The 26394-nt window shown below is 44.1% G+C and overlaps 1 protein-coding gene across 1 annotated transcript in view; it reads left to right on the plus strand.

Moving 5' to 3' along the window:
- LOC106574337 (A disintegrin and metalloproteinase with thrombospondin motifs 5) overlaps window positions 1–22491 on the plus strand; it is a 37153-nt gene extending 14662 nt beyond the window's left edge. The window contains exons 2-8 of the mRNA XM_014150196.3: window positions 766–898; window positions 1567–1734; window positions 2133–2416; window positions 11185–11368; window positions 11588–11763; window positions 13129–13304; window positions 17735–22491. Of these exons, the coding sequence (XP_014005671.1) occupies window positions 766–898; window positions 1567–1734; window positions 2133–2416; window positions 11185–11368; window positions 11588–11763; window positions 13129–13304; window positions 17735–18404 (1791 nt within the window). The 3' untranslated portion in view covers window positions 18405–22491. The remainder of the gene's footprint in view (window positions 1–765; window positions 899–1566; window positions 1735–2132; window positions 2417–11184; window positions 11369–11587; window positions 11764–13128; window positions 13305–17734) is intronic.
- The last annotated feature ends 3903 nt before the right edge of the window (window positions 22492–26394 follow it).

A 26394-nucleotide genomic window follows, 5' to 3' on the forward strand; every position in this document is an offset into this window, starting at 1 on the left:
CAGCGAGCCTGTCAACACCTCTTAACAAGGGTTTCATCCTGTCCCCAGGATGTGTGTGGGAGGGGGGCCTGGGGTGGTGGGGGGAGTGGAGTGTGTGTGTGTGTGCCCTTATCTCATTCATACATGACACATGCACTTTTACAGTTAATAATGTACACACTGTATATATACTGTGAGAGTGTGTGTGTTTATGTGTGTGCATGCCTATGTGTGTCTGTGTGTGCATGCATACTTGTGTCTCCATGTGTGTGTCCGTGTGCGTGCATGTGTGTATGTATTTCGGAGAACGAGACAGTCGATAGCATAGGGACACAGTGTTTGATTGACTGATTGATTCCTCTACACAGCAGAGTAGCTTCAAGCCCTCTGGGCTTCATCTGTATCGATCTGTGTGGGAGCTGGAACACTGGTCAATACACAGTTCCCTATGAGTGACTGAGTGACTGAGTGAATATAGTGAACTCAATAGCATCAACAATTATGGGTCAAATAAGGTCTATTGACATATAATCTTCTTTCATTTCTCATCTGTAATCTATCCGGCTTGTCCTTGCATTGTCTGTGTTTTGGTGTGAGTGTGTGAGTCCTGCAGTATATATGTGTGCCCTAACTTTACACTAACTTAAAATCAACATTTAACATGATACATACATTCAATCTCAGGTGATGGACAAAGTAAAGCAATATGTAAAGCAATGTGCAGGCATGTATTTTTATGTAATATCACCCTTTCCACCAACCCATTTGCTTGTGCCCCCTGTATAGGACCTGTGTGGGCACCACTCGTGTGACACACTGGGCATGGCCGACGTTGGCACCATCTGCTCACCAGAGAGGAGCTGTGCCGTCATAGAGGACGACGGACTCCATGCCGCCTTCACCGTGGCACACGAGATAGGTGGGCACCGCTCACACACCTGCATACAAACATACACACACACACTCAATTACCTGCCAATACATACATTCACACTCACATTCCCACACATTTTTTTATGTACGCAAGCACATGCAAACACACATCCAAACTCTATTGCTATCACTGTCACCAGGGGTCTCTTCATAGTCCCCAAATCCAGAACAGACTCTGGAAAACACACAGTACTACATAGACCCATGATTACATGGAACTCTATTCCACATCAAGTAACTCAAGCGAGCGGTACAATCTGATGAAAAAAACAGATGCAATTACAGGTTATGGAATGAAGCGGACTGTGAAGAGACACAAACACAGGCACACACACGCATTCGCAGACACACGCTAACACACGTACTTTGTAATGTTGCAATATTGTTGTATTGCGGTATTATACATTTTGTATTGTCGATATGTAATGGTAGAGTAGTGGTGTAATAATGTGTTGTATGTTGTACTGTTTTTTATTTATTTTTGCCTTAATCTTGTTTGGACTCCAGGAAGAGTAAATACATTAATCTTAATAAATACAAATACAATTACACACTTTCAAGAACACAATGCTCACTGTGTAACAAACACCCACCAAAAAGAATTTGAATTTCTGTCTGCCTGCCTGCCTGTCCGTCTCTGTCTGTGAACCAAAGGTCACTTGCTGGGCCTGTCCCACGACGACTCCAAGTTCTGCGAAGAGCGTTTCGGAGCCAGCGCGGACAAGCGTCTCATGTCGTCCATCCTGACCTCCATCGACGCCTCCAAACCCTGGAGCCGCTGCACCTCAGCTACCATCACTGACTTCTTTGACGATGGCAATGGTAAGACATGAAGAGGGAGATGAGTGAAGGAGAGCAGGGAAGAATGGCAGGATAGGATAGAGGGGGGATGAGAAGAGGAGAGAGGAGAGGAGAGAATGAAATCCAGAAGTATTTTGGCACTCCAGGCCTAGAGTTGACTAGCCATGAACTAACAGTAAGGGAGGTAACCAAGCCTTTATTGTAAATATCAGGAGAATACCTCAATGACTTACTTGGTTAAACAATGAGGGTTGGGCTCACCTACTGTACATAGTTAATGTGCTGTTGTCTTTGCCAAATTGAATCCAATGTCCCTTCACACCTATCGAGTGACAGAATAGAATGATTGGAGCTTTGACAAACCAGACACACAAACAGCCTTTGGCATTGGACACCATGTCCACCTCTCTCCTCTACAGCCGAGTGTCTCCTGGACCCTCCTCGCCAGCCCATGCTCGGCTCAGAGGAGCTGCCCGGCCAGAGCTACGACGCCGTGCGCCAGTGCCGCCTGGCATTTGGGCCTGAGTACACGGTCTGCCCGGGCATGGACGTGTGCGCCCGCCTGTGGTGTGCAGTGATACGCCAGGGCCAGATGGTGTGCCTTACCAAGAAGCTGCCCGCCGTGGAGGGCACGCCGTGTGGCAAGGGCCGCATCTGCCTCCAGGGCAAGTGCGTGGACAAGACCCGCAAGAGACACTACTCGGTAAGGACAGGGTGGAGGGAGAGAGGGAGGGAGGGGAGGAGAGGGAATGGGAAGCAACAACGCAATAGGCTGACAGCATAGACAGAGTCGAAGATAGTGAAAGAGCGGAGTACTACTTTATTATGATGTATTATTCTCTAGAGAGGGAAGGAGGGAGGAAGGAAAGGAGGGGATGGGAAGGAGAGGAAGAGTGCTGAGAGAGGGAACGGGAAGCAACAATGCAAAAATTATAAATAAAATGTATTGTCACAAACACCAGATAGGTGCAGTGAAATGTGTTGTTTTACAGGATCAGCTATAGTAGTATGGCACCCCTGGAGCACATTAGTGTTAAGTACCTTGCTCAAGGGCACATCAACATATTTTCACCTTGTCGGCTCGGGTATTCAAACCAGCGACCTTTCGATTACTCACCCAACGCTATAACCGCTAGGCTACCTCCTGCCCAATAGGGTGACAACATCTCAAATTATACTACTTGGTGAGAGGAATGAAGGTGGGAGAGAGGGAGGAGTGTAGGGAGAGTGGTAGTAGAGGGGGGCGGGTGGACTGTGGAGTAGGGTGAGTAGGGTGAGAGTGCCAACAATCACATTGAGAGACATTATAAAACAAGGAGAGGAGGAATGAGGGAGGGAGTATAGAGAGAGGGAGAGAGAGAATGAGAGGCAGGGATGGAGTTAGGGGAAAGTGTGGACAAGAGCCACAGGAAATATACACTGAGTGTACAAAACATTAAGGACACCTGCTCTTTCAATGACATCGGTTGACCAGGTGAAAGCTATGATCCCTTATGTATGTCACTTGTTAAATCCACTTCAATCAGTGTAGATGAAGGGGGGGGAGACAGGTTAAAGAAGGATTTTTAAGCCTTGAGACAGTTGAGATGTGGATTGTGTACATGTGTCATTCAGAGGGTGAATGGGCAAGACGAACGGGGTATGTTATGATGGGCCAGGTGTAGGGCTGTGGCGGTCATAAAATGTTGTCAGCCGGTGATTGTCAAGCAAATATTTAAATAAATTCCTCTTTAAGGAATACCTAGGATAGGATAAAGTAATCCTTCTAACCCCCCCCCCCCCCCCCCCCCCCTTAAAAGATTTAGATGCACTATTGTAAAGTGGTTGTTCCACTGGATATCATAAGGTGAATGCACCATTTTGTAAGTCGCTCTGGATAAGAGCGTCTGCTAAATGACTTAAATGTAAATGTAATGTAAATGTAAATAACTGCCAGTCTTACGGTAATTGACCCTATTTACCATAAACAGATTTATCATCTCCTAGCTTCCACGCATAGCCTACAAGCCACTGATGCAGACCTTTGGAACATCTACATTTTAAGTCTAATAAATCCATAGGCTACACCATCACAGTAAATCCATTATTTATTTTAGACAGGTCTAAGGAAACATGATTTGAAGAAAATGTAGTCTATTTCCGAAGAACAGAATAGCATACTCTGAGTTGTCCTTATGTTAGGTCCTGATGTGGCTATGCCATATGGCTGTGGGCTACACTAGTTCATTTAGTAGACAAGATTTGCTTAGAATTCCATGGCAGTATTTTATATTATTTTATAGTATGAAGAATAGAATTGAAAATAACTGAATATAGTAGAAAGGATATTCTGCAGCTAGTCTGTGTTGAGCGGGTAACAAACACAGTACTCCTATATGCTTAATTTAGAGATATTTATGTAACTTTAGTTGTGATATAAATGTTGGGCTATATGTTTTGATTTTTAATACATTCTAAGGCTTCATGATGTGACTCTAATGATGATTTGAAAAAAGTTACATGAAAGGCATGAGCGCTGCTTTGTTTTTTAGAGCAGGCTGTACACACTTCATCAGTCTCTCATTCACAATTTGACAAGCACATGATAGTGCCTCGAATTTCCCAGCTCCATCCCTTTTGTGTGGCTGTAATGCCCCCTAAAAAAGTCCATGCCAGTGGCCATTGTGCCCTTGGGCTGAATATAATCATTATAATTCCCTTCTCCCGGCAGCGTGACAAAGCACCTCTCACTCATAAGGCTCCCCGTCATGTGATTGGGTCTTTCTCACAGGCTAGAAGTGAAGACAGACAAATCGGGGATGCAACTGCACATGTCCTTATCCAATTCCGAGGTGCATATTGAAGATATTGGAAGAACTGTCCACATTTACTTTTCGTCAGCCAACAAGATGATTAGGCCTAACAAACAGCAAAAGCACTAGCCTACATCAATCTACTATCCCTCATAGTACAAAAGTTGACCTATTCTGAGCAAGAAATAAATATTCCAAACATAGTCTGGGACAATTGTGGGATCCCAAATTAATACAACCACTAGCATCAAAAAACCTGTTTAAGCAATGAGCCTGACACAACAGATTAGAACATTTAGCTTGAAATGTTGATAAACTATTAGGCTATTTCTTCACATTATAAGCTCGGCAATGTGCACACAGCAGTAGGAATGAATGTTAATAAACACAGTACGTGTAAGTATGAATGTTCCATTAGCTGGAAATCACCATTTTCAATAGTGACCACAAGTGAGATTATGCATGTAATGCTTTTATTATAAAGGTGCATTTTTATGGTGAAAAAGTTCTTCCCCAAACTTGAAACTCACGCTCTGAGTATGTATGCCAGTTAGGCTGTACACCCGTTGTAAAGCGGATTAATGTGCTTAATTTTAAGAAGTTATTTGGCCACTTTAATGTCTTGATACAAACCTTGTCAAAATATATCGGCCTATGGGCTAGCCTACATGAGGTGTGTAACTATGATTTAAAAAAGTATCCAAAAAAAGCAGCCACTGTTTCTTGTCTTAAGCTGGGCATCATTCACAAGTGATAATATATCATTCACAAGTGGTAGGCTAATATTGTCACCCATCAGACTATTCTTGATTTAATCTAGTCTTTACATGTACAAGGTGTTCTTAATGTTTTGTACACTCAGTGTAGCGGTAGAGGGAGGGTAGGAGAGAGTTGGAAAGAATTAGAAGGTTTCCGTAACATTTACTGCACATTGTAATTTATTTAGGCTTTACTGTCACAGACTCTCAATTCATCTAATTCCATTGAATTTGATTTGGAACAAGATTACCAGAGGAGTGACTGGGTGTATTTTTGGCAGGTCGGAGAAGGAGGGAAAGAATGTTTCTTTTGTATGTGGGCATGCCTGTGTGTTTACTATGTCTCCCTCCTCTCAGACTGTTCTCTTAGCAGGCTGTTTCTATAGAGTCTTTTCAACTTCTGAGTCCCTGAGTTTTCAGTCAGTCTTATGACAAGCAGCACAGAACTCACTACACTTTAATCGTCACCACCATTTTGGTTGGCTTTATGTTGAAACATTACGTTCAAAAAATGTTTCTTCTATTAGAGTTACGGTGTGAGTGTCACTTAATTTTGAATTATTAAAAGAGACATCCCACCAGAATCACTGTCAACAGAATAAACAAAGCCTACTATATATGCTTTGGGCATTCATATTTTGACTTGAGGCTATTGACACTAATGATATGTCAGGCTATAGTCACCTAACTAGAATATAGTTCTAGACCAACTAGATATCTATATTCAGTGTTGGGGAGTAGTGAACTACATGTAGTGCAACTAGTAATTTAACTACATTTTACAGAAGCTTGTTTGTGTTTTCAGTTGTTAATTACTTTTTTGCCATGTAGTGGTGTAGCTAATTACTGGAAATATACACTACTTTGAAAAAAATATATGGTTGTTGGCAAGAATTCCCTTTCTTTTTCAGCAGCAGACCTGCCTAATTCTCACTTGAAACATTAGTTTTTGTGTTTAATAGGCAAAATTACACATTCTGTTAACGTCTGACTCGAGTGATCTGTTCTTGCAATTTCAGATTTAGTAACTTTAGTTAAGTAAACTATATTTTTCTTAAGGGTAGATTTAGTGTAGTTTAACTTCTTCCTGTTTGCAGTATTTGGTAGCTTGGTAAACTATATATTCAGAGTAGATTCCCAAACACTGTCTATATTGTATATCTAGACCAACTTGCTAGACATCTAACTAGAGTATACAGAAGATCTATCTAGACCAATGATCTATTTCAAAGTAATCACAAACAAAATGTTAAATGAAAATATACATGTTTATTTTGGATGGGAAGAGGAGAGGGGAGGTGATGGGATGGGAGGATAGGTGAGGAGACCATAGGAGAGGGCAGGAGGTTTCACACCTGCTGGAGGGGGGTCCCCCTAGGGGGCCTAAGGGTGAAGTGGAGGGGGGTACAACGACCCATTGAGAGCTGCAACAAAATAAAAACAGGACATAGGGGGGTTAGGTTAATCCTAGGATCAAAGGTGAGGGGTTACAGTACATTGTTAGTTTATTTATTATGTGTTGGGTTAGGGCTCTAAAATGTTCTACTCCTGACCTTAATGCTACATAGCCACTGTCCCTGTAGGATTTCAACTCTCTTTCATTCTCGACCATGCTACTCACCAGCCTCTGTCTCTCATTCACCAACGCCTCTCGCTCCTTCTTCCTCCTCTCCAACTCCTTCTTCATCCACTCCTTGTCTGCGATGTCCTTTTCTCTCTTCTCTATGTCTCCGTTCTTTATGTCCAGGATTTTGGCTTTATTTGCCAGAGTCATCCTCTCTCCATCTCTTCAACATTGACTCCTGTCCCAGTCTATTCATTTTCATCCTCTCTCTCTCCATCTACACTCCGTTTCTTTCCACCTCCTCTCTTTCCTTCCTCAGCCTCTCCTTCTCCATCTTCCTTGTCTTTCCCTCTGCCAACTCTTTCTCTTTCTCCAGCTGCGCTCTCAACCTCTCCACCTCCTCCACCTTCACCTTCACATCCTCTGCCCAGTTCTGAACATTCTCCTTTTCCTCCCTGACAGCCATCCTCTCTTCCATCAGCCACTTGCTTTTCAGAACAATCTGCCGCTTCTCTCTTTTCAGAATCTTCTCTGCTCTCCCTGCAGTCTTCTCCATCTTCTCCACCTGCATCTCCCTCTTCTCCACCTCCCTCCTTGCCACCTTGACCTCTTTTCTCTCTTCCACCACTTTCTTTCTCTCCTCTGCCACCTCCTTCCTCTCCTCCGCCACCTCCTTCCTTCTGCTCCGCCACCTCCTACCTCTGCTCCGCCACCTCCTTCCTCTCCTCCACCACCTCCTTCTTCTCCTCCACCACCTCCTTCCTCTCCTCTGCTACCTCCCTCCTTTCCACCATCACCTGCCCCTCCCTCTTCTCCACCTGCAGCTCCCTCTTCTCCACCTCCACCTCCACCTCCCTCTTCTCCACCTCCTTCCTCTCCACCCGCCACTCCCTCTTCTCCATTACCTCCTCCCTCCTATTAAACTCCTCCTCCATCCTCCTTAACTCCTTCTTCTTCTGGTTGGACTCTGACCTTTTCTTATGTTCATTTTACAGCCTATTTCAGTCCAACAGTCAGTCGCTGGTCATGATGACCCACTCAGACCTGGGTTCAAATACTATATGAAATCTTTCAAATACTTTGAGCGTTGCTCTATTCTGCTTGGAGTGCCAGATGGGGGGGGGTTTACTGTTTTGGAACTATTCTATGGGTCCATTGAGCCAGGAAAGCTCAATCGACGACAAGGTCCTGAACCCAGGTCTGAACCCACTACAACTAACAACCCATAGAATAAGAATAAATAGAACCCATATAATAAACCAATAGAATGAAGTGTAGTGTGATAGAATATAGAATTATAATTAATTATTGTAATTATATAGGTTGTTAGTTGTAGTGGGATAGAATTAGAATGAATAGAACCCATAGAATAAATCATTCTAGTTCTTTGGGTTGATAGTTGTAGTAAGACAGAATTCAGAATTAGAATGAATAGAACCTGTAGAATGAATCCTTCTTATTCTATCTAACTACTGAGCCTGAGTTTAAATCTGTGCTTGATTGAGCTTGCCTGGCGCATTGGAACCAATGGAATACTCCCAAAAGTGTGAACCCTGCCCATCTGGCACCTCAGACAGGCTTAAGCAATGCTCAAAGTATTACATATTTCCTTTGAAAATGTAGAATACTAGGCCTATTTGAACCCAGATCTACTAACAACATATCTTTCCATGATGAGGATCTTGTTACCATTAGTCTAATAATATCATGGATTATTTTTTACTAACAGTTTATAAACAGTCAAATACACAAAGTACATAAAATACATCAAGTAAAATACAGAAACTTGACACTCAATTTAGAGACTGCCAGCCTTCGTGACCTCCCCTTCATCGTCAAGACCAAAAACAATACAAAATATACTGCTCAAAAAAATAAAGGGAACACTTAAACAACACATCCTAGATCTGAATGAAAGAAATAATCTTATTAAATACTTTTTTCTTTACATTGTTGAATGTGCTGACAACAAAATCACACAAAAATAATCAATGGAAATCCAATTTATCAACCCATGGAGGTCTGGATTTGGAGTCACACTCAAAATTAAAGTGGAAAACCACACTACAGGCTGATCCAACTTTGATGTAATGTCCTTAAAACAAGTCAAAATGAGGCACAGTAGTGTGTGTGGCCTCCACGTGCCTGTATGACCTCCCTACAACGCCTGGGCATGCTCCTGATGAGGTGGCGGATGGTCTCCTGAGGGATCTCCTCCCAGACCTGGACTAAAGCATCCGCCAACTCCTGGACAGTCTGTGGTGCAACGTGGCGTTGGTGGATGGAGCGAGACATGATGTCCCAGATGTGCTCAATTGGATTCAGTTCTGGGGAATGGGCGGGCCAGTCCATAGCATCAATGCCTTCCTCTTGCAGGAACTGCTGACACACTCCAGCCACATGAGGTCTAGCATTGTCTTGCATTAGGAGGAACCCAGGGCCAACCGCACCAGCATATGGTCTCACAAGGGGTCTGAGGATCTCATCTCGGTACCTAATGGCAGTCAGGCTACCTCTGGCGAGCACATGGAGGGCTGTGCGGCCCCCCAAAGAAATGCCACCCCACACCATGACTGACCCACCGCCAAACCGGTCATGCTGGAGGATGTTGCAGGCAGCAGAACGTTCTCCACAGCATCTCCAGACTCTGTCACGTCTGTCACGTGCTCAGTGTGAACCTGCTTTCATCTGTGAAGAGCACAGGGCGCCAGTGGCGAATTTGCCAATCTTGGTGTTCTCTGGCAAATGCCAAACGTCCTGCACGGTGTTGGGCTGTAAGCACAACCCCCACCTGTGGACGTCGGCCCTCATACCACCCTCATGGAGTCTGTTTCTGACCGTTTGAGCAGACACATGCACATTTGTGGCCTGCTGGAGGTCATTTTGCAGGGCTCTGGCAGTGCTTCTCCTGCTCCTCCTTGCACAAAGGCGGAGGTAGCGGTCCCGCTGCTGGGTTGTTGCCCTCCTACAGCCTCCTCCACGTCTCCTGATGTACTGGCCTGTCTCCTGGTAGCGCCTCTATGCTCTGGACACTACGCTGACAGACACAGCAAACCTTCTTGCCACAGCTCGCATTGATGTGCCATCCTGGATGAGCTGCACTACCTGAGCCACTTGTGTGGGTTGTAGACTCCGTCTCATGCTACCACTAGAGTGAAAGCACCACCAGCATTCAAAAGTGACCAAAACATCAGCCAGGAAGCATAGGAACTGAGAAGTGGTCTGTGGTCCCCACCTGCAGAACCACTCCTTTATTGGGGGTGTCTTGCTAATTGCCTATAATTTCCACCTGTTGTCTATTCCATTTGCACAACAGCATGTGAAATGTATTGTCAATCAGTGTTGCTTTCTAAGTGGACAGTTTGATTTCACAGAAGTGTGATTGACTTGGAGTTACATTGTGTTGTTTAAGTGGTCCCTTTATTTTTTTGAGCAGTGTACTATACAAATATATACAAAAAAAGCAAGAAAATCAACAAAGTCAAAGCAACAAATAAAACAAATAATATGAGGAAATATATAATGTACAAAAAATAGAGTACAAGAAAATAGAAAGAGTAGGCTAAATAGTATGTTGAATATTTCGCAGGTGTTTGCAGCTAGTAGCAGATAGTGTTGGTACCAGTCCAAAAATAAATGGAATCCGATTTGTGCCTGGATGGCGTAACATTGGAATGTTTACACCATCCGTTTCCATGGTAAATGGTCATGTCATAGAGGTAAATCAGGATAGATGTATCTCTGGGATAAGAACAAACAAACAAAGAAGAATAGAGACAAATCGTAAAAAATCAAGACAGTTCAGATCAGCTTTCTCTCCCCCAATCCTAAGCTTAACCATTAGTTGGGAAAATGCTAAACTAACCCAAGATCAGCATCTAGGGGCAACTTCACCCTCAAGATGTTGTAGGCTAGCATGTGAGCTAGCATAGCACAATGCAACAGTCTGACTTTGCCTTGAAGTACTGGGTCGCCTACGAACATTACTTTCATTTCTATCATCATGCCGCCCCACAACCCTCTCAATGTATTCAACTTGCACAGACAATCACGTGCATGCAGATACACAAATGGATCACACACACACACACACACACACACACACATAAACACATGCATCACACATGCAGAGACAAATGCATCACACACACACACAGACACACATTTTACACGTGGCTTGGCTGCCGGCCAATCCAACTTTTAACGTGCTCACTAGGCAACTGTAACAGTACTCGCTTATCTCTCTCCTCCTTCTCTCTCTATCTCTCTCTCAATCTCTTTCCTATCACCTCCATCTCTCCTGTCTCCTCTTTCTCTTTCATCTTCCCGCTCTCCTCTCCTCATTCTCCTCTCCAAGGCATCTAACCATGGTAGTTGGAGTTCGTGGGGTCCATGGGGGGCATGTTCCAGGACGTGTGGTGGAGGGGTGCAGTTCGCCCAGCGTCTATGTAACAACCCGCCGCCCCGAAACAATGGGCGCTACTGCACCGGCAAGCGAGCCATCTACAGGTCCTGCAGTGCCAACCCGTGCCCCTCGCCCAGTGAGTGTAGTACTGCAGATTGACTAGCTGACGTGTGTGATCACATAGTGGTATAGACACGCATAAGCACACACAAGTATACATTTGCTCAGGTAAATACACAGGCTTACAATAGATCAATGAATGGTAAATATTTTGACTCTCGCTCTCTCACAAACACACACAGTCTGAAATTCTAATGTTCCCACTCTAACATGTGGTGGAACTTTCCTCCTCTAGGTAAGACTTTCCGCCAGGAGCAGTGTGAGGTGCGGAACGGCCCCCAGACAGACCCTAAGGGGATGAAGACCTTTGTGGAGTGGGTACCCAAGTTCGCAGGAGTGCTCCCCAAAGATGTGTGCAAGCTGACATGCCGGGCCAAGGGCACAGGCTACTATGTGGTGTTCTCGCAGAGGGTGAGTGAATAAGAGAAGGGCACTGGGGAGTGAAAGAGTGTGAGTGAGGGTACAGTACTTTGGAGTGCTGTCTTCCACTACCACTAGTCCACTACCTATGTTAGCAAGACTTGTAGTGTCCGTTATGCTAGTATGATAATGATGATATTGATATAGCCATGATAATGATATATACATACAGTGCCTTCAGAAAGTATTCACGCCCCTTGACTTTTCCCACATTTTGTTGGGTTACAAAGTGGGATTGAAATTGACTTAATTGTCATTTTTGGTCAACAATCTACACAAAATAGTCTGTAATGCCACATTTTTTGGAGGATTACTTAAGTGCCTTGTTGCAAACAGGATGCATGTTTTGGAATATGTTTTATTCAGTACATGCTTGGTGTACAGGCATGGTGAAATCCTTCCTCTCCAGCAACTGAGTTGGGAAGGACGCCTGTATCTTTGTAGTGACTGGGTGTATTGATACACCATCCAAAGTGTAATTAATAACTTCACCATGCTCAAAAGGCTATTCCACATCTGCTTTTTTTTGTTTTTGCACATCTATCAATCAGTGCCCTTCTTTTGCTTGAAATTCATTACTCGATTGAGGGACCTTAACAGATAATTGTATGTTTGGGGTACAGTGATGGGGTAGTCATTCAAAAGTCATGTTAACCACTATTATTATTAACACAGAATGAGTCCATGCAACGTATTATGTGTTTTAAGCAATTTTTTACTCCTGAACTTATTTCGACTTGCCATAACAAAGTGGTTGAATACTTATTGACCAAAGACATTTCAGCTTTTAATTTTATTCATTTCAAAAATGTTCTACTAACAAAATTCCACTTTGACATTAGGCTGTAACACAACAAAACATTTAAAAAGTCAAGGGGTGTGAATACTTTCTGAAGGCACTGTATATGATAATATACCCATGATGATGATGAATATGATAGATTTATTTTATGTACCGCGCTATTCATACAGAATCTCAAAGGCGCTTTAAAAATATATATTTCAGGGAGATGGTCTTCCACAGATAAATAATGATGCAGTTCAGTAAAGTAGAGTTGAGTGCAGGTGGCGTCGATAGTTCATCATACAGCCAGCGAGAAAAATAACAGTCAGACGGTCAGGCTCTTCATCAGGCACCTCTGTCATTGAAGTTCACAGCTACTCCTCCTTTGTAGGTAGGCTAGAACATCTACCACCAAATCTGTAGCACCCACCCGGGTAATGCTTCGGCAGTTATAAGCGCCTGTGAGACCACCGCACCTCGGCAGTAATCAGCAACAATCTCCTACGAGGCATAGCCTCTATGATGATGAAGACTACAACAACAACAAATATGACAATATCCTCATTCTCCAGGTGGTGGACGGGACAGAATGTCGGCCGTACAGCAGCTCAGTGTGTGTGAAGGGCAAGTGTGTGCGTACCGGCTGTGACGGCATCATCGGCTCCAAGCTGCAGTTTGACAAGTGTGGCATCTGTGGAGGGGACAGCACTGGCTGCATCAGAGTGATAGGCAACTTCACCAAGAAGAGGTAAGGGAACCCACATACACACACTGAAATTGAAAAAACATTTGGTGTTTACATGTGCATTTGTCCGATGCACAGCACCAAGAAAAGACAAATCAAAACTGAGATTTTTCACATCAAAGTAAAAAAATGGCCTTTACTTAATTATTCAAAATATTTGGTTGGAGGCAATGATTCTTGTTAATTGTGTAATTTCTCTCACCTGTAGTAAGTTGCAGGTGCATATAGGTAAAAATAGCCATTCAAAAAAATTTGAAAAATAAAAACATTCCGCTCCGTTGTACTCAATTGTAAAGTGAAAGGGTGCGAGTAAACTGTATTTTAACACATCTGTACATCTTGAGTACATTTGAAGGAATGATCTATAGATTGTCTTCCTCTCCAGCTTTCATTCGACACATTCTTCTTAAAGATATCAATTTCTCACACTCACTCTTTCACTCCCTCTCACATTCACCCTTCTCCCTCATCTCTCTATACAGTGGCAAGAAAAAGTATGAACCCTTTGGAAATACCTGGATTTCTGTATAAATTGGTCAAAATTTGATCTGATCTTCATCTAGGTCACAACAATAGACAAACACAGTCTGCTTCAACTAATAACACACAAACAATGATATGGTTTCATGTCTTTATTGAACACACCGTGTAAACATTCACAGTGCAGGAAGGGAAAACTATGTGAACCCTTGGATTTAATAACTGGTTGACCCTCCTTTGGCAGCAATAACCTCACCCGAACGTTTTCTGTAGTTGCGGATCAGACCTGCACAACGGTCAGGAGGAATTTTGGACCAGTCCTCTTTACAAAACTGTTTCAGTTCAGCAATATTCTTGGGATGTCTGGTGTGAACTGTTCTCTTGAGGTCATGCCACAGCATCTCAATCGGGTTGAGGTCAGGACTCTGACTGGGCCGCTCCAGAAGGCGTATTTTCTTCTGTTGAAGCCATTCTGTTGTTGATTTATTTCTGTGTTTTGGGTCATTGTCCTGTTGCAACTTCTGTTGAGCTTCAATTGGCGGACAGATAGCCTAACATTCTCCTGCAAAATGTCTTGATAAACTTTGGAATTCATTTTTAGCAAGCTGTCCAGGCCCTGAGGCAGCAAAGCAGCCCCAAACCATGATGCTCCCTCCACCATACTTTACAGTTGGGATGAGGTTTTGATGTTGGTGTGCTGTGCCTTTTTTCTCCACACATAGTGTTGTGTGTTCCTTCCAAACAATTCAACTATAGTTTCATCTGCACACAGAATATTTTGCCAGTATCAAATCAAATCAAATTTATTTATATAGCCCTTCGTACATCAGCTGATATCTCAAAGTGCTGTACAGAAACCCAGCCTAAAACCCCAAACAGCAAGCAAAGCATGTGAAAGAAGCACGGTGGCTAGGAAAAACTCCCTAGGAACAACTCCCTAGAAAGGCCAAAAACCGAGGAAGAAACCTAGAGAGGAACCAGGCTATGAGGGGTGGCCAGTCCTCTTCTGGCTGTGCAGGGTGGATATTATAACAGAACATGGTCAAGATGTTAAAATGTTCATAAATGACCAGCATGGTCAAATAATAATAATCATAGTAGTTGGCGAGGGTGCAACAAGCACGTCCGGTGAACAGGTCAGGGTTCCATAGCCGCAGGCAGAACAGTTGAAACTGGAGCAGCAGCACGGCCAGGTGGACTGGGGACAGCAAGGAGTCATCATACCAGGTAGTCCTGAGGCATGGTCCTAGGGCTCAGGTCCTCCGAGAGAAAGACAGAAAGAGAGAAAGAGAGAAAGAGAGAATTAGAGAGAGCATATTTAAATTCACACAGGACACCGGATAAGACAAGAGAAATACTCCAGATGTAACAGACTGACCCTAGCCCCCCGACACATAAACTACTGCAGCATAAATACTGGAGGCTGAGACAGGAGGGATCAGAAGACACTGTGGCCCCATCCGATGATACCCCCGGACAGGGCCAAACAGGCAGGATATAACCCCACCCACTTTGCCAAAGCACAGCCCCCACACCACTAGAGGGATGTCTCCAACCACCAACTTACCGTCCTAAGACAAGGCCGAGTATAGCCCACAACGATCTCCGCCATGGCACAACCCAAGGGGGGCGCCAACCCAGACAGGAAGACCACGTCAGTGACTCAACCCACTCAAGTGACGCACCCCTCCCATGGACGGCATGGAAGAACACCAGTAAGCCAGTGACTCAGCCCCTGTAAAAGGGTTAGAGGCAGAGAATCCCAGTGGAAAGAGGGGAACCGGCAAGGCAGAGACAGCAAGGGCGGTTCGTTGCTCCAGCCTTTCCGTTCACCTTCACACTCCTGGGCCAGACTATACTTAATCATAGGACCTACTGAAGAGATAAGTCTTCAGTAAAGACTTAAAGGTTGAGACTGAGTCTGCGTCTCTCACATTGGTAGGCAGACCATTCCATAAAAATGGAGCTCTATAGGAGAAAGCCCTACCTCCAGCCGTTTGCTTAGAAATTCTAGGGGCAATTAGGAGGCCTGCGTCTTGTGACCGTAGCGTACGTGTAGATATGTACAGCAGGACCAAATCGGAAAGATAGGTAGGAGCAAGCCCATGTAATGCTTTGTAGGTTAGCAGTAAAACCTTGAAATCAGCCCTTGCATTAACAGGAAGCCAGTGTAGGGAGGCTAGCACTGGAGTAATATGATCAAATTTTTTGGTTCTAGTCAGGATTCTAGCAGCCGTATTTAGCACTAACTGAAGTTTGTTTAGTGCTTTATCCGGGTAGCCGGGAAAGTAGAGCATTGCAGTAGTCCAGCCTAGAAGTAACAAAAGCATGGATTAATTTTTCTGCGTCATTTTTGGACAGAAGGTTTCTGATTTTTGCAATGTTACGTAGATGGAAAAAAGCTGTCCTTGAAACAGTCTTGATATGTTCTTCAAAAGAGAGATCAGGGTCCAGAGTAACGCCGAGGTCCTTCACAGTTTTATTTGAGACGACTGTACAACCATCCAGATTAATTGTCAGATTCAACAGAAGATCTCTTTGTTTCTTGGGACCTAGAACAAGCATCTCTGTTTTGTCCGAGTTTAAAAGTAGAAAGTTTGCAGCCATCCACTTCTTTATGTCTGAAACACAGGCTTCTATCGAGGGCAATTTTGGGGCTTCACCATGTTTCATTGAAATGTACAGCTGTGTGTCGTCCGCATAGCAGTGAAATTTAACATTATGTTTTCGAATGACATCCCCAAGAGGTAAAATATATAGTGAAAACAATAGTGGTCCTAAAACAGAACCTTGAGGAACACCGAAATTTACAATTGATTTGTCAGAGGACAAACCATTCACAGAGACAAACTGTAGCGCTGTGGAACATCCAGGTGCACATTTTGCAAACTTCAGACGTGCAGTAATGTTTTTTTTAGGACAGCAGTGGCTTCTTCCATGGTGTCCTCCCATGAGCACCATTCTTGTTTAGTGTTATACGTATCGTAGACGTCAACAGAGATGTTAGCATGTTCCAGAGGTTTCTGTAAGTATTTAGCTGACACTAGGATTCTTCTTAACCTTACTGAGCATTTTGCGTTGTGCTCTTGCAGTCATCTTTGCAGGACGGCCACTCCTAGGGAGAGTAGCAACAGTGCTGAACTTTCTCCATTTATAGACAATTTGACTTAACGTAGACTGATGAACATCAAGGCTTTTAGAGATACTTTTGTAACCCTTTCCAGCTTTATGAAAGTCAACCATTCTTAATCTGAGGTCTTCTGAGATCTCTTTTGTTCGAGGCATGGTTCATATCAGGCAAAACTGTGTTTTTTATAGGGCAAGGCAGCTCTAACCAACATCTCCAATCTCGTCTCATTGATTGGACTCCAGGTTAGCTGACTCCTGACTCCAATTAGCTTTTGGAGAAGTCATTAGCCTAGGGGTTCACATACTTTTTCCAACCTACACTGTGAATGTTTAAATGATGTATACAATATAGACAAGAAAAACACAATAATTTGTGTCTTATTAGTTTAAGCACACTATGTTTGTCTATTGTTGTGACTTAGATGAAGATCAAATCAAATTTGATGACCAATTTATGCATAAATCCAGGTAATTCCAAAGGGTTCTCATACTATTTCTTTCCACTGTACGTCATGAGTTTGTAATTCTAAATCACACCTTCTAATGGTGAAGATAGACATACACTATATATACACCCCTTCAAATGAGTGGATTCTGCTATTTCAACCACACCCGTTGCTGACAAGTTTATAAAATTGAGCACACCGCTATGCAATCTCCATAGACAAACATTGGCAGTAGAATGGCCATACTGAAGAGTTCAGTGACTTTCAACGTGGCACCATCATAGGATGCCACCTTTCCAACAAGTCAAGTTTGTAAAATTCTCTCCTGTAAACACTCTCCTGTAACTGCTTTTTCCCCTCTCTCCCTCCCCCATGCAGTAAGGGCTACACAGACGTTGTGAAGATCCCAGAGGGCTCCACCCACATCAAGGTCCGCCAGCACAAGCCCAAGGATCAGCCCCAGTACACAGCCTACCTGGCCCTGCGTCGTCCCGGTGGCGACTACCTCCTCAACGGCAAGTTCATGATCTCTACCTCAGAGACAGTCATCCCCCTCAACGGCTCAGTGCTCAACTACAGTGGCTGGAGCCAGCGGGATGAGTGGCTACACAGCATGGGCCCTGGGGCCCTCAGAGAGGCCCTTACAGTTCAGATTCTGGCCACGGACGCCAAGAGGCCCCTGGATATCCGCTACAGCTTCTTCATGCCCCGTCGGGTTTCGGCTCCACCACCGCCACCTCCCCCGCACACCTCCACATCCACATCCACCACCACTACTACTACAACAACCACCTCTACAAGATCAAGCAGTAGAACCACATCGGCCCCGTTTTCGGCCATGGCTCTCTCTACAGCCCCAGGGGTGTCGACGGCGGCTTCTGGGCCCCAGTGGGTGACTGGCCCCTGGATGATCTGCTCCAGGACTTGTGACATGGGCTGGCAGAGCCGCACGGTGCAGTGCAAGGACCCGCAGGCCAAGCTGGTCAAGGGTTGCCCTCTGGGGGACCGCCCCTCCGCCTTCAAACAATGCCTAGTGAGAAAGTGTTGAAAGGACCAGAAACTAGACTCCCCTGAAAGTAGGAGGTACACACAGACAGAGACGCTGGTTATTGACAGTCAACCCCTCCTCTTCCTTACCCCCCAACCTACTATGCCAAGCCCTGCTTGGCACAGCTACAGACATACGAGGGATACATGTGGACACTTCCGAATAGTGCAGCCGCCCAATCAACAACCGCCCACTTGCCAAATCCCTCCTCTATCTGAAGGTTTCGTTTGTATTCCTCTGTTAATGACACATTTTGTTTGCTTTTCTGTATGTTCTTGCTACTGTGGGTTTTTCATGATTGTCCGCTTTGTCTCTTTGTCTTGTGTGACTGCACACCTCTGGACAATGGGCCTCCATACTAGTCTGATGCGTGGCACTTTTTCTCCACTTCCCTTCGGGGTCCCCTTTTTCTTCTTGCTCCTCCCATGGCCGATTCTCCACATACGATTGGTCTATCCAACTGCCTGTTTGGATTGCGGACCAGGAAGTAGGCTGGGGGCACAAGCAAGAGCAACCAATCCGTACTGTAACCAGTCCAGAAATGGGATTGAACTGCACTGCAAACATCCTAGGTCAGAAAATGGACATACAGTGATGGAGTGAGTTGGGGCAGAGTTGTGTCCAACAGCTAGTGCTGAGCGATTAACCTAAATTGTGTTTATTATTTTGGTTTTTAAACAACTAATTGACAGACTTCGTTTCAATTATTTGAATTTCATTTAGTTATGTTTTTTTCTGTGAACTCAATGCGCACATTAGTTTCTCTAGAAATAAATCAACTGAATCCCGAACTGTGCGATGTAGTTGTAGGGAGTTGTAGTTTCCAACAGGCCAATATTCAAAATAATTTAGTGCAGAAAACATGCTGATTAACTACAATGATCATAATCGATTGCGTGCGTACTTGTCCGGTCTGTGTCTTTCTTTTATGCCTGCTACATTAGGTTAGTACAGAAGAATGCTGTCTTGGTGTGTTTGGACCATTCTAGTTTGTTGTTGATGTGGACACCAAGGAATTTGAAACTCTCAACCTGCTCCACTACAGCCCCATCGATGAGAATAGGGACATGCTCGGTGCTCCTTTTCCTGTAGTCCACAATCACCTCCTTAGTCTTGGTTACATTGAGGGATAGGTTGTTATTCTGGCACCACCTGGCCAGGTCTCTGACCTCCTCCCTATAGGCTGTCTCGTCGTTGTCGGTGATCAGGCCTACCACTGTTGTGTCGTCTGCAAACTTAATGATGGTGTTGGAGTTGTGCCTGGCCATGCAGTCGTGGGTGAACAGGGAGTACAGGAGGGGACTGAGCACGCACCCCTGGGGAGCTCCAGTGTTGAGGATCAGCATGGCAGATGTGTTGCTACCTACCCTCACCACCTGGGGGCGGCCTGTCAGGAAGTCCAGGATCCAGTTGCAGAGGGAGGTGTTTAGTCCCAGGTTCCTTAGCTTAGTGATGAGCTTTGAGGGTACTATGGTGTTGAATGCTGAGCAGTAGTCAATGAGTAGCATTCTCACTTAGGTGTTCCTTTTGTCCAGGTGGAAAGGGCAGTGTGGAGTGCAATAGAGATTGCATCATCTGTGGATCTGTTTTGGCGGTATGCAAATTGGAGTGGGTCTAGGGTTTCTGGGATAATGGTGTTGATGCGAACCATTACCAGCCTTTCAAAGCACTTCATGGCTACGGACATGAGTGCTACTGGTCTGTAGTCATTTAGGCAGGTTGCCTTTGTGTTCTTGGGCACAGGGACTATGGTGGTCTGCTTGAAGCATGTTGGTATTACAGACTCAATCAAGGACATGTCAATGAAGACACCTGTCAGTTGGTCAGCGCATGCCCGGAGCACACGCCCTGGTAATCCATCTGGCCCCGCAGCCTTGTGTATGTTGACTTGTTTAAAGGTCTCACTCACGTCGGCTACGGAGAGCGTGATCACACAGTCGTCTGGAACAGCTGATGCTCTCATGCATGCCTCAGTGTTGCTTGCCTCGAAGCAAGCATAGAAGTGATTTAGCTCGTCTGGTAGGCTCGTGTCACTGGGCAGCTCGCGGCTGTGCTTCCCTTTGTAGTCTGTAATAGTTTGCAAGCCCTGCCACATCCGACGAGCGTCGGAGCCGGTGTAGTATGATTCAATCTTAGCCCTGTATTGACGCTTTGCCTGTTTGATGGTTCGTCGCAGGGCATAGCGGGATTTCTTGTAAGCTTCCGGGTTAGAGTCCCACACCTTGAAAGCGGCAGCTCTACCCTTTAGCTCAGGGTTGGGGTATGTACGTACAGTCACTGTGGGGACGACGTCCTCAATGCACTTATTGATAAAGCCAGTGACTGATGTGGTGTATTCCTCAATGTCATCGGAAGAATCCCGGAACATGTTCCAGTCTGTGATAGCAAAACAGTCCTGTAGTTTAGCATCTGCTTCATCTGACCATTTTTTATAGACCAATGGAGAGGGATAGAGAGCAGTTACTTTGTGAAGTACCTCAACCTGAAAATACATAATCTAAGTGGTTGATAGTTGGTATTCAGCAGCCTATTTTACTTTTAAGAACTTTTGTCAGACAGCATAGGTAGCAGCTCAATAGAAATAACTTGGAATTAAATAATAAAATCATCAAATTAAACAAATGTAATATACACAACAGAAATATTTTATTAAAGTAATGTGAATAAATGTTGTTACAGCATTCAACCCACATAATGCATAGTGCATTTAATATATATATTTTTAATATTGATATTTTAATAATCGAACCGAAACCGAACCGACCTCAAAAAGCACTAATCGCTCAGCACTACCAACTGCCAATGCCCAGTGGCCCATATAGAGTGACTCTGGGCCAAAAGACCATGGTGACCCTTCAACTCTGACCTTTGTGGAGGTTAAAGGTTGTAATTTTATGGGATTACATAATGTGTGGGGCTAAGCTTGACGTGTGTGTGTGTGTGTGTGTGTGTGTGTGTGTGTGTGTGTATTGTGAACATACAAGTTTGAACATATAGTGTTTTTGTCATACTCAGTGTCCTAAACTCTTTTAATGGACTTTAACCCTCAGTTCCATTTGTATCACTATGCGGGTGCTAGAGGGTCGCTACCATTATGTCACTGTGTTTCTTTGGCTCTGTCTGTCTGTCTGTCTGTCTGTCTCTGTCTGTCTGTCTGTCTGTCTGTCTGTCTGTCTGTCTGTCTGACTGACTGACTGACTGACTGACTAGGAAAAAAGCAATTATTGCTAGTATGACAATGTGCGCACTGGATACTCACAAATACAGAAAGAGGGAAACTAACCTAGTCATACCTGACCAAATACACTCCTACGGCTCGCTCGCTCTTTCTCTCTCTGACTCGCTCTCCCTCTCCCTCCCTCCATCTCTCATTCAACATATTGACACATTCTTGTTTAAGCTATCCATTTCTCACACTCAGTCTTTCACTCACTCTCACATTTCTCCGTCATCCCTATGTCCCTCATGAGCTTGTATTGCTAAACCACACACCTTTTCAAGGGTGATGATAGACATGCATTATACTGGATACATTTGGGCTCTTGCCACATAGGCACAAGTCACTATTTCTCATACACAGACACACATTCACATAAAGAATACACAACACCCCCAAATTATTTAATTACGAGTATTTTCACTGTATTAGGCTCACATTAACGCATAATACACACATATGTATACACACATTTTAACTTACACACTACAATACACATTTAGATAGAAACACCAATATCACATATGTACAGAATACATTTTGCACACACACATAAATATGTAAAGAAAATTAAACCACACGCATACAAACACACACACAAATATACTGTATATGTATTACTGTTTGACTCTTCCCATGGGAAAAGACCCTTTCGTTGAACGACAGAAACACAGCACTGAACTTGTAATTTATTGTTTGTACAACTGGTATGTGAAAAAAAGTTATGAATTTATTTATTATTATGGCAATGTTGTATCATATTTACTATTTAACTAAGAATATGACTGTGCAGAATAATTCATTTTTAATAAGATTGTTTTTTCTAGTCATCTAAATGAATATATGTACATTAAATGTATATATTTAAAAGCTCTGTCTGTTTCATTCATTTGTTGGACGTGTTCAGAAGTTGTTTTTATTTTACTAGGAAAGACCCTTGGGGTACGAAACCTCTTTTGAAAGGGCGACTTGAATTAAAGTAGCAAAGTATTCTCTCTCTCTCGCTCTCTCTCGCGCTCTCTCTTTCTCTCTCTCTCTCTCTCTCTCGCTCTCTCTCGCTCACTCTCTCTCAGCCTTTTTACATTACATACAAGAGGATAAAGCCTTGTTGGCAGATCTTATTAGATTGTGGTCATGAAACCATGCATACAGCTGTTACAGTGAAAGTTGTGCCCCATCACAATGTGATCAAAACTACTCCTGTTAGAGCATGTGACAATGGACTCAGGTCAAATGGAACGTACGGTAATCAGTCCATTCAGGAATTTATTTAAAATCCCAGTTTAATCATTAAAAAATCTTAATTGGCAATGAATGGCATTTTTAATTTTGTGAATTGGAATTTTGAGCACGATGGAGACGGACAGCCAGACTACACCGATCTACAACAGTATAACAGCTAGGAGAGAAGAACTCAAAGGCCATTTCCACTCTTTGTGAAGAAGAGAGAAAACAACTGAAAAAAAAAAGTCACAGTTAAGAAAGGCAACATAAAAACCTAGTTGGCTATTGTTTAGTGTCACCCTCACCTCATGGAGTTCAGGGAAGACCATACCCTTGCGCTTCCCTTCTCATTATTCAATGGCTGTACCTCATATACCTGCATTTACTAAGGCGTTGTCTTTAACTTGTTCACTACACGATTGATGATGATTACGATGATGATAGATCATTGTACCCCATCCCAGGTCAGATGAGAGTAGTAGTCCGCAGCCCGTCTGGTGTTCAACCTTCCCAAGTTCTCTCACGTCACCCCGCTCCTCCGCTCTCTCCACTGGCTTCCAGTTGAAGCTCGCATCCGCTACAAGACCATGGTGATTGCCTACGGAGCTGTGAAGGGAACGGCACCTCCATACCTTCAGGCTCTGATCAGGCCCTTACACCCAAACAAGGGCACTGCGTTCATCCACCTCTGGCCTGCTGGCCCCCCTACCTCTGAGGAAGCACAGTTCCCGCTCAGCCCAGTCAAAACTGTTCGCTGCTCTGGCACCCCAATGGTGGAACAAGCTCCCTCACGACGCCAGGACAGCGGAGTCAATCACCACCTTCCGGAGACACCTGAAACCCCACCTCTTTAAGGAATACCTAGGATAGGATAAAGTAATCCTTCTAACCCCCCCCCCCCCCCCCCCCCCCCCCCCTTAAAAGATTTAGATGCACTATTGTAAAGTGGTTGTTCCACTGGATATCATAAGGTGAATGCACCAATTTGTAAGTCGCTCTGGATAAGAGCGTCTGCTAAATGACTTAAATGTAAATGTAGTCTGTGCGTGTGTGCAGTGCTGGCATGCATGCATGCGTTTACCCTGTTGCTATTAGGAAGACATCAAAAGGGCACAGGGACTACTGTATGAACTACTCCACGATGAGTAGCAGCGGATGGAGTTTGATATGCAAAAGTGCAAACATCCGATTTGACGCACACACCACTACACACACACTAGAATGTAGTAACATTCATTCCTTTTTATAGCCAATGGGGATGCAGTGTACTTAACCTTCACGCCCTCAGGTAAATTAATATGTGTGCTAAATGTTGTGTAGTAGACTCCAGCTCTCCGTATGACATGTCCGCTAAGATAGCGTAATAACTGTTACTCCCTTAAGAAACTGATATGTGTACAAGAATCATGGTGTAGCTGCATATGCTATTATGTAATAGCCCTAACTCCCTTTACAGAGGCAATATGGGGTTCAGTGATCACTCATTTAAAAGTTGAAGAATTGATGTAGCAATCCCAGATTGCCACTTTAAGGGCTGATATGTTCACTAAGTTCTAGTGTAATTTATTGCTCCTTTCTAGGGACTAGTAAGAATGCTGTAGAGTCACTGTAAGTCCCTATGTGGCCTGTAGAGTGTATGAATTGATGGAAGTTGCAGTCCTGTGGTACTGAAGTCAGAACATTGAGGTCAAATGTGATGTTGTGCTGCCATCTGCAGGCTATAGGGCTTTTGTAACCAAGAAATTATCTCCACATACACAATAATACTACATGACTATGCCTTGCAAACCCTTTTCTGTGCCTAAATGTAATACCCAAAAAAAACAAAAGCAACAACAACAACCTATTGCCTTCACTTGTGTTCCCAGAATAACATTGGACCTCAGAATAAGTCATTTGGAGACAGCAGAGGTGTCCATTGAAATATATGCCATTGAGCAGACACTTTTATCCATAGCAGCTTATAGTTATGTATGCATACATTTTTCATGTGGGTGGCCCTGGGAATTGAACCCAAAATCCTGCTGTTGCAAGTGCCATGTTCTACCAACTGAGCCATACAGGACTAGATGTTATTCATAATACATAATTAATTCAAAGATATTGGATTTAGGCAATCAATAACCCTTCAACAAAACAATGGGACTAAATGCCGTTCTATGCCACAGAAGTGAACAGTTGAGGCTGGTATCATGGCCCTGTTCATTTTGTGGCCCTTTTGGACATGATTTAGAATCCCTAATGCCTCCATACCTGGGTTAATAAAGATAGAATATATGATCTTACATACAGCCAATTCATATTTTCGTCCCTTACATGTGTGACATGATATGCACACAAATAGCATGTCCCATGTATTGGATTTTTGGCAGTAGTAGAGCCATAGCCATGGTCCTTTGATACTTTTCCACGGTCCACGTCTGACATCTGTTGGAGAACTATGTCACTACAACTATTCCCTCACCCCGACCTGTTGCGCTTAAGGTGGCCCATCACAATTCTCCCCTCGAAATGGTAAGTTAAATTCGCACGATGGACTGCAACTAATGCGTTGAAAACGCATTTAGTGAATTGATTATAAATGCTTCCCTCATATACTCTACTTGCCAGGCCATATTCATAACAGACTCGCAGTTCACTAAGAGGTTGAGAACACCGTGTATGGCACTTTATCCATCTTATCTCTTGATCTTTATCTCTTGGCTATTGGTGTTCCTGCACTGTACATGTGACGTCTCGTTTTGTTCCCATACCACTTGTCTGTCCTGTCATCTGGGTGAATAAACTAAAATGTACATGTAAATAAACTTACCATACTTAAACACGGTTGGGTTTTGTATTTTATTGGTGTGTCATGTATCATTATTCAAACGTGATGTATAATACTTAGAAAATACATACACGGTCACCAGTGGCGGTTCTAGACCATTTCAACTGGGGTTGCCCCCTCCCACCCGCTAGTGTCGGTCACTAGGAGGGGGCGAGTAATCGTCATAATGATTTTGGGAAGGTTCCAGAGTACTGGATTTACACAAGAGATGCGGTTTGCACCGTATGTTTGAGAAGATGAGCTGAAAAGACGAGCGCGGGGAGGGGGTGTCCGCCCAAGGAGAGGGGCCACGGCATGGGAGAGCTGAGTGGAGAAGGAGATGCTTCCAAGGGACTATTCCACCTTAAGAACTCACCGGCCCCTCTGCGCTCCCTCTCCCCGAAGAGCTACGGAATCCCACCAGGCCGCCACGGCGCACAGCTCGCTTGACACTGCAGCTATGCAAACGACTCCTAGCTCCGGGTCTCGAGCCCCGGTGCGATGGATGCCATGTCTGACCTGCTATCCCCAGATCTCCAGTTTGACAGACACCACAACCCTGCCACAGATAAACCACTGCCACCCTCATGAAGTATAATTTATATTCAACGTGTGGGTATAGCCTGTAGGCTATATGAGCACAGCGTTAAAGTAGCCGGGGCGAAAAGTATGAGAGTTTTTTGTGTAAATGATGAGAACATTTAGGGTGAGGACGGGGTATGGGGAGAGGAGTGAGGGCT

Source organism: Salmo salar, chromosome 16, assembly GCF_965601325.2.
Source record: "Salmo salar chromosome 16, fSalSal1, whole genome shotgun sequence".
Lineage (NCBI taxonomy): Eukaryota > Metazoa > Chordata > Actinopteri > Salmoniformes > Salmonidae > Salmo > Salmo salar.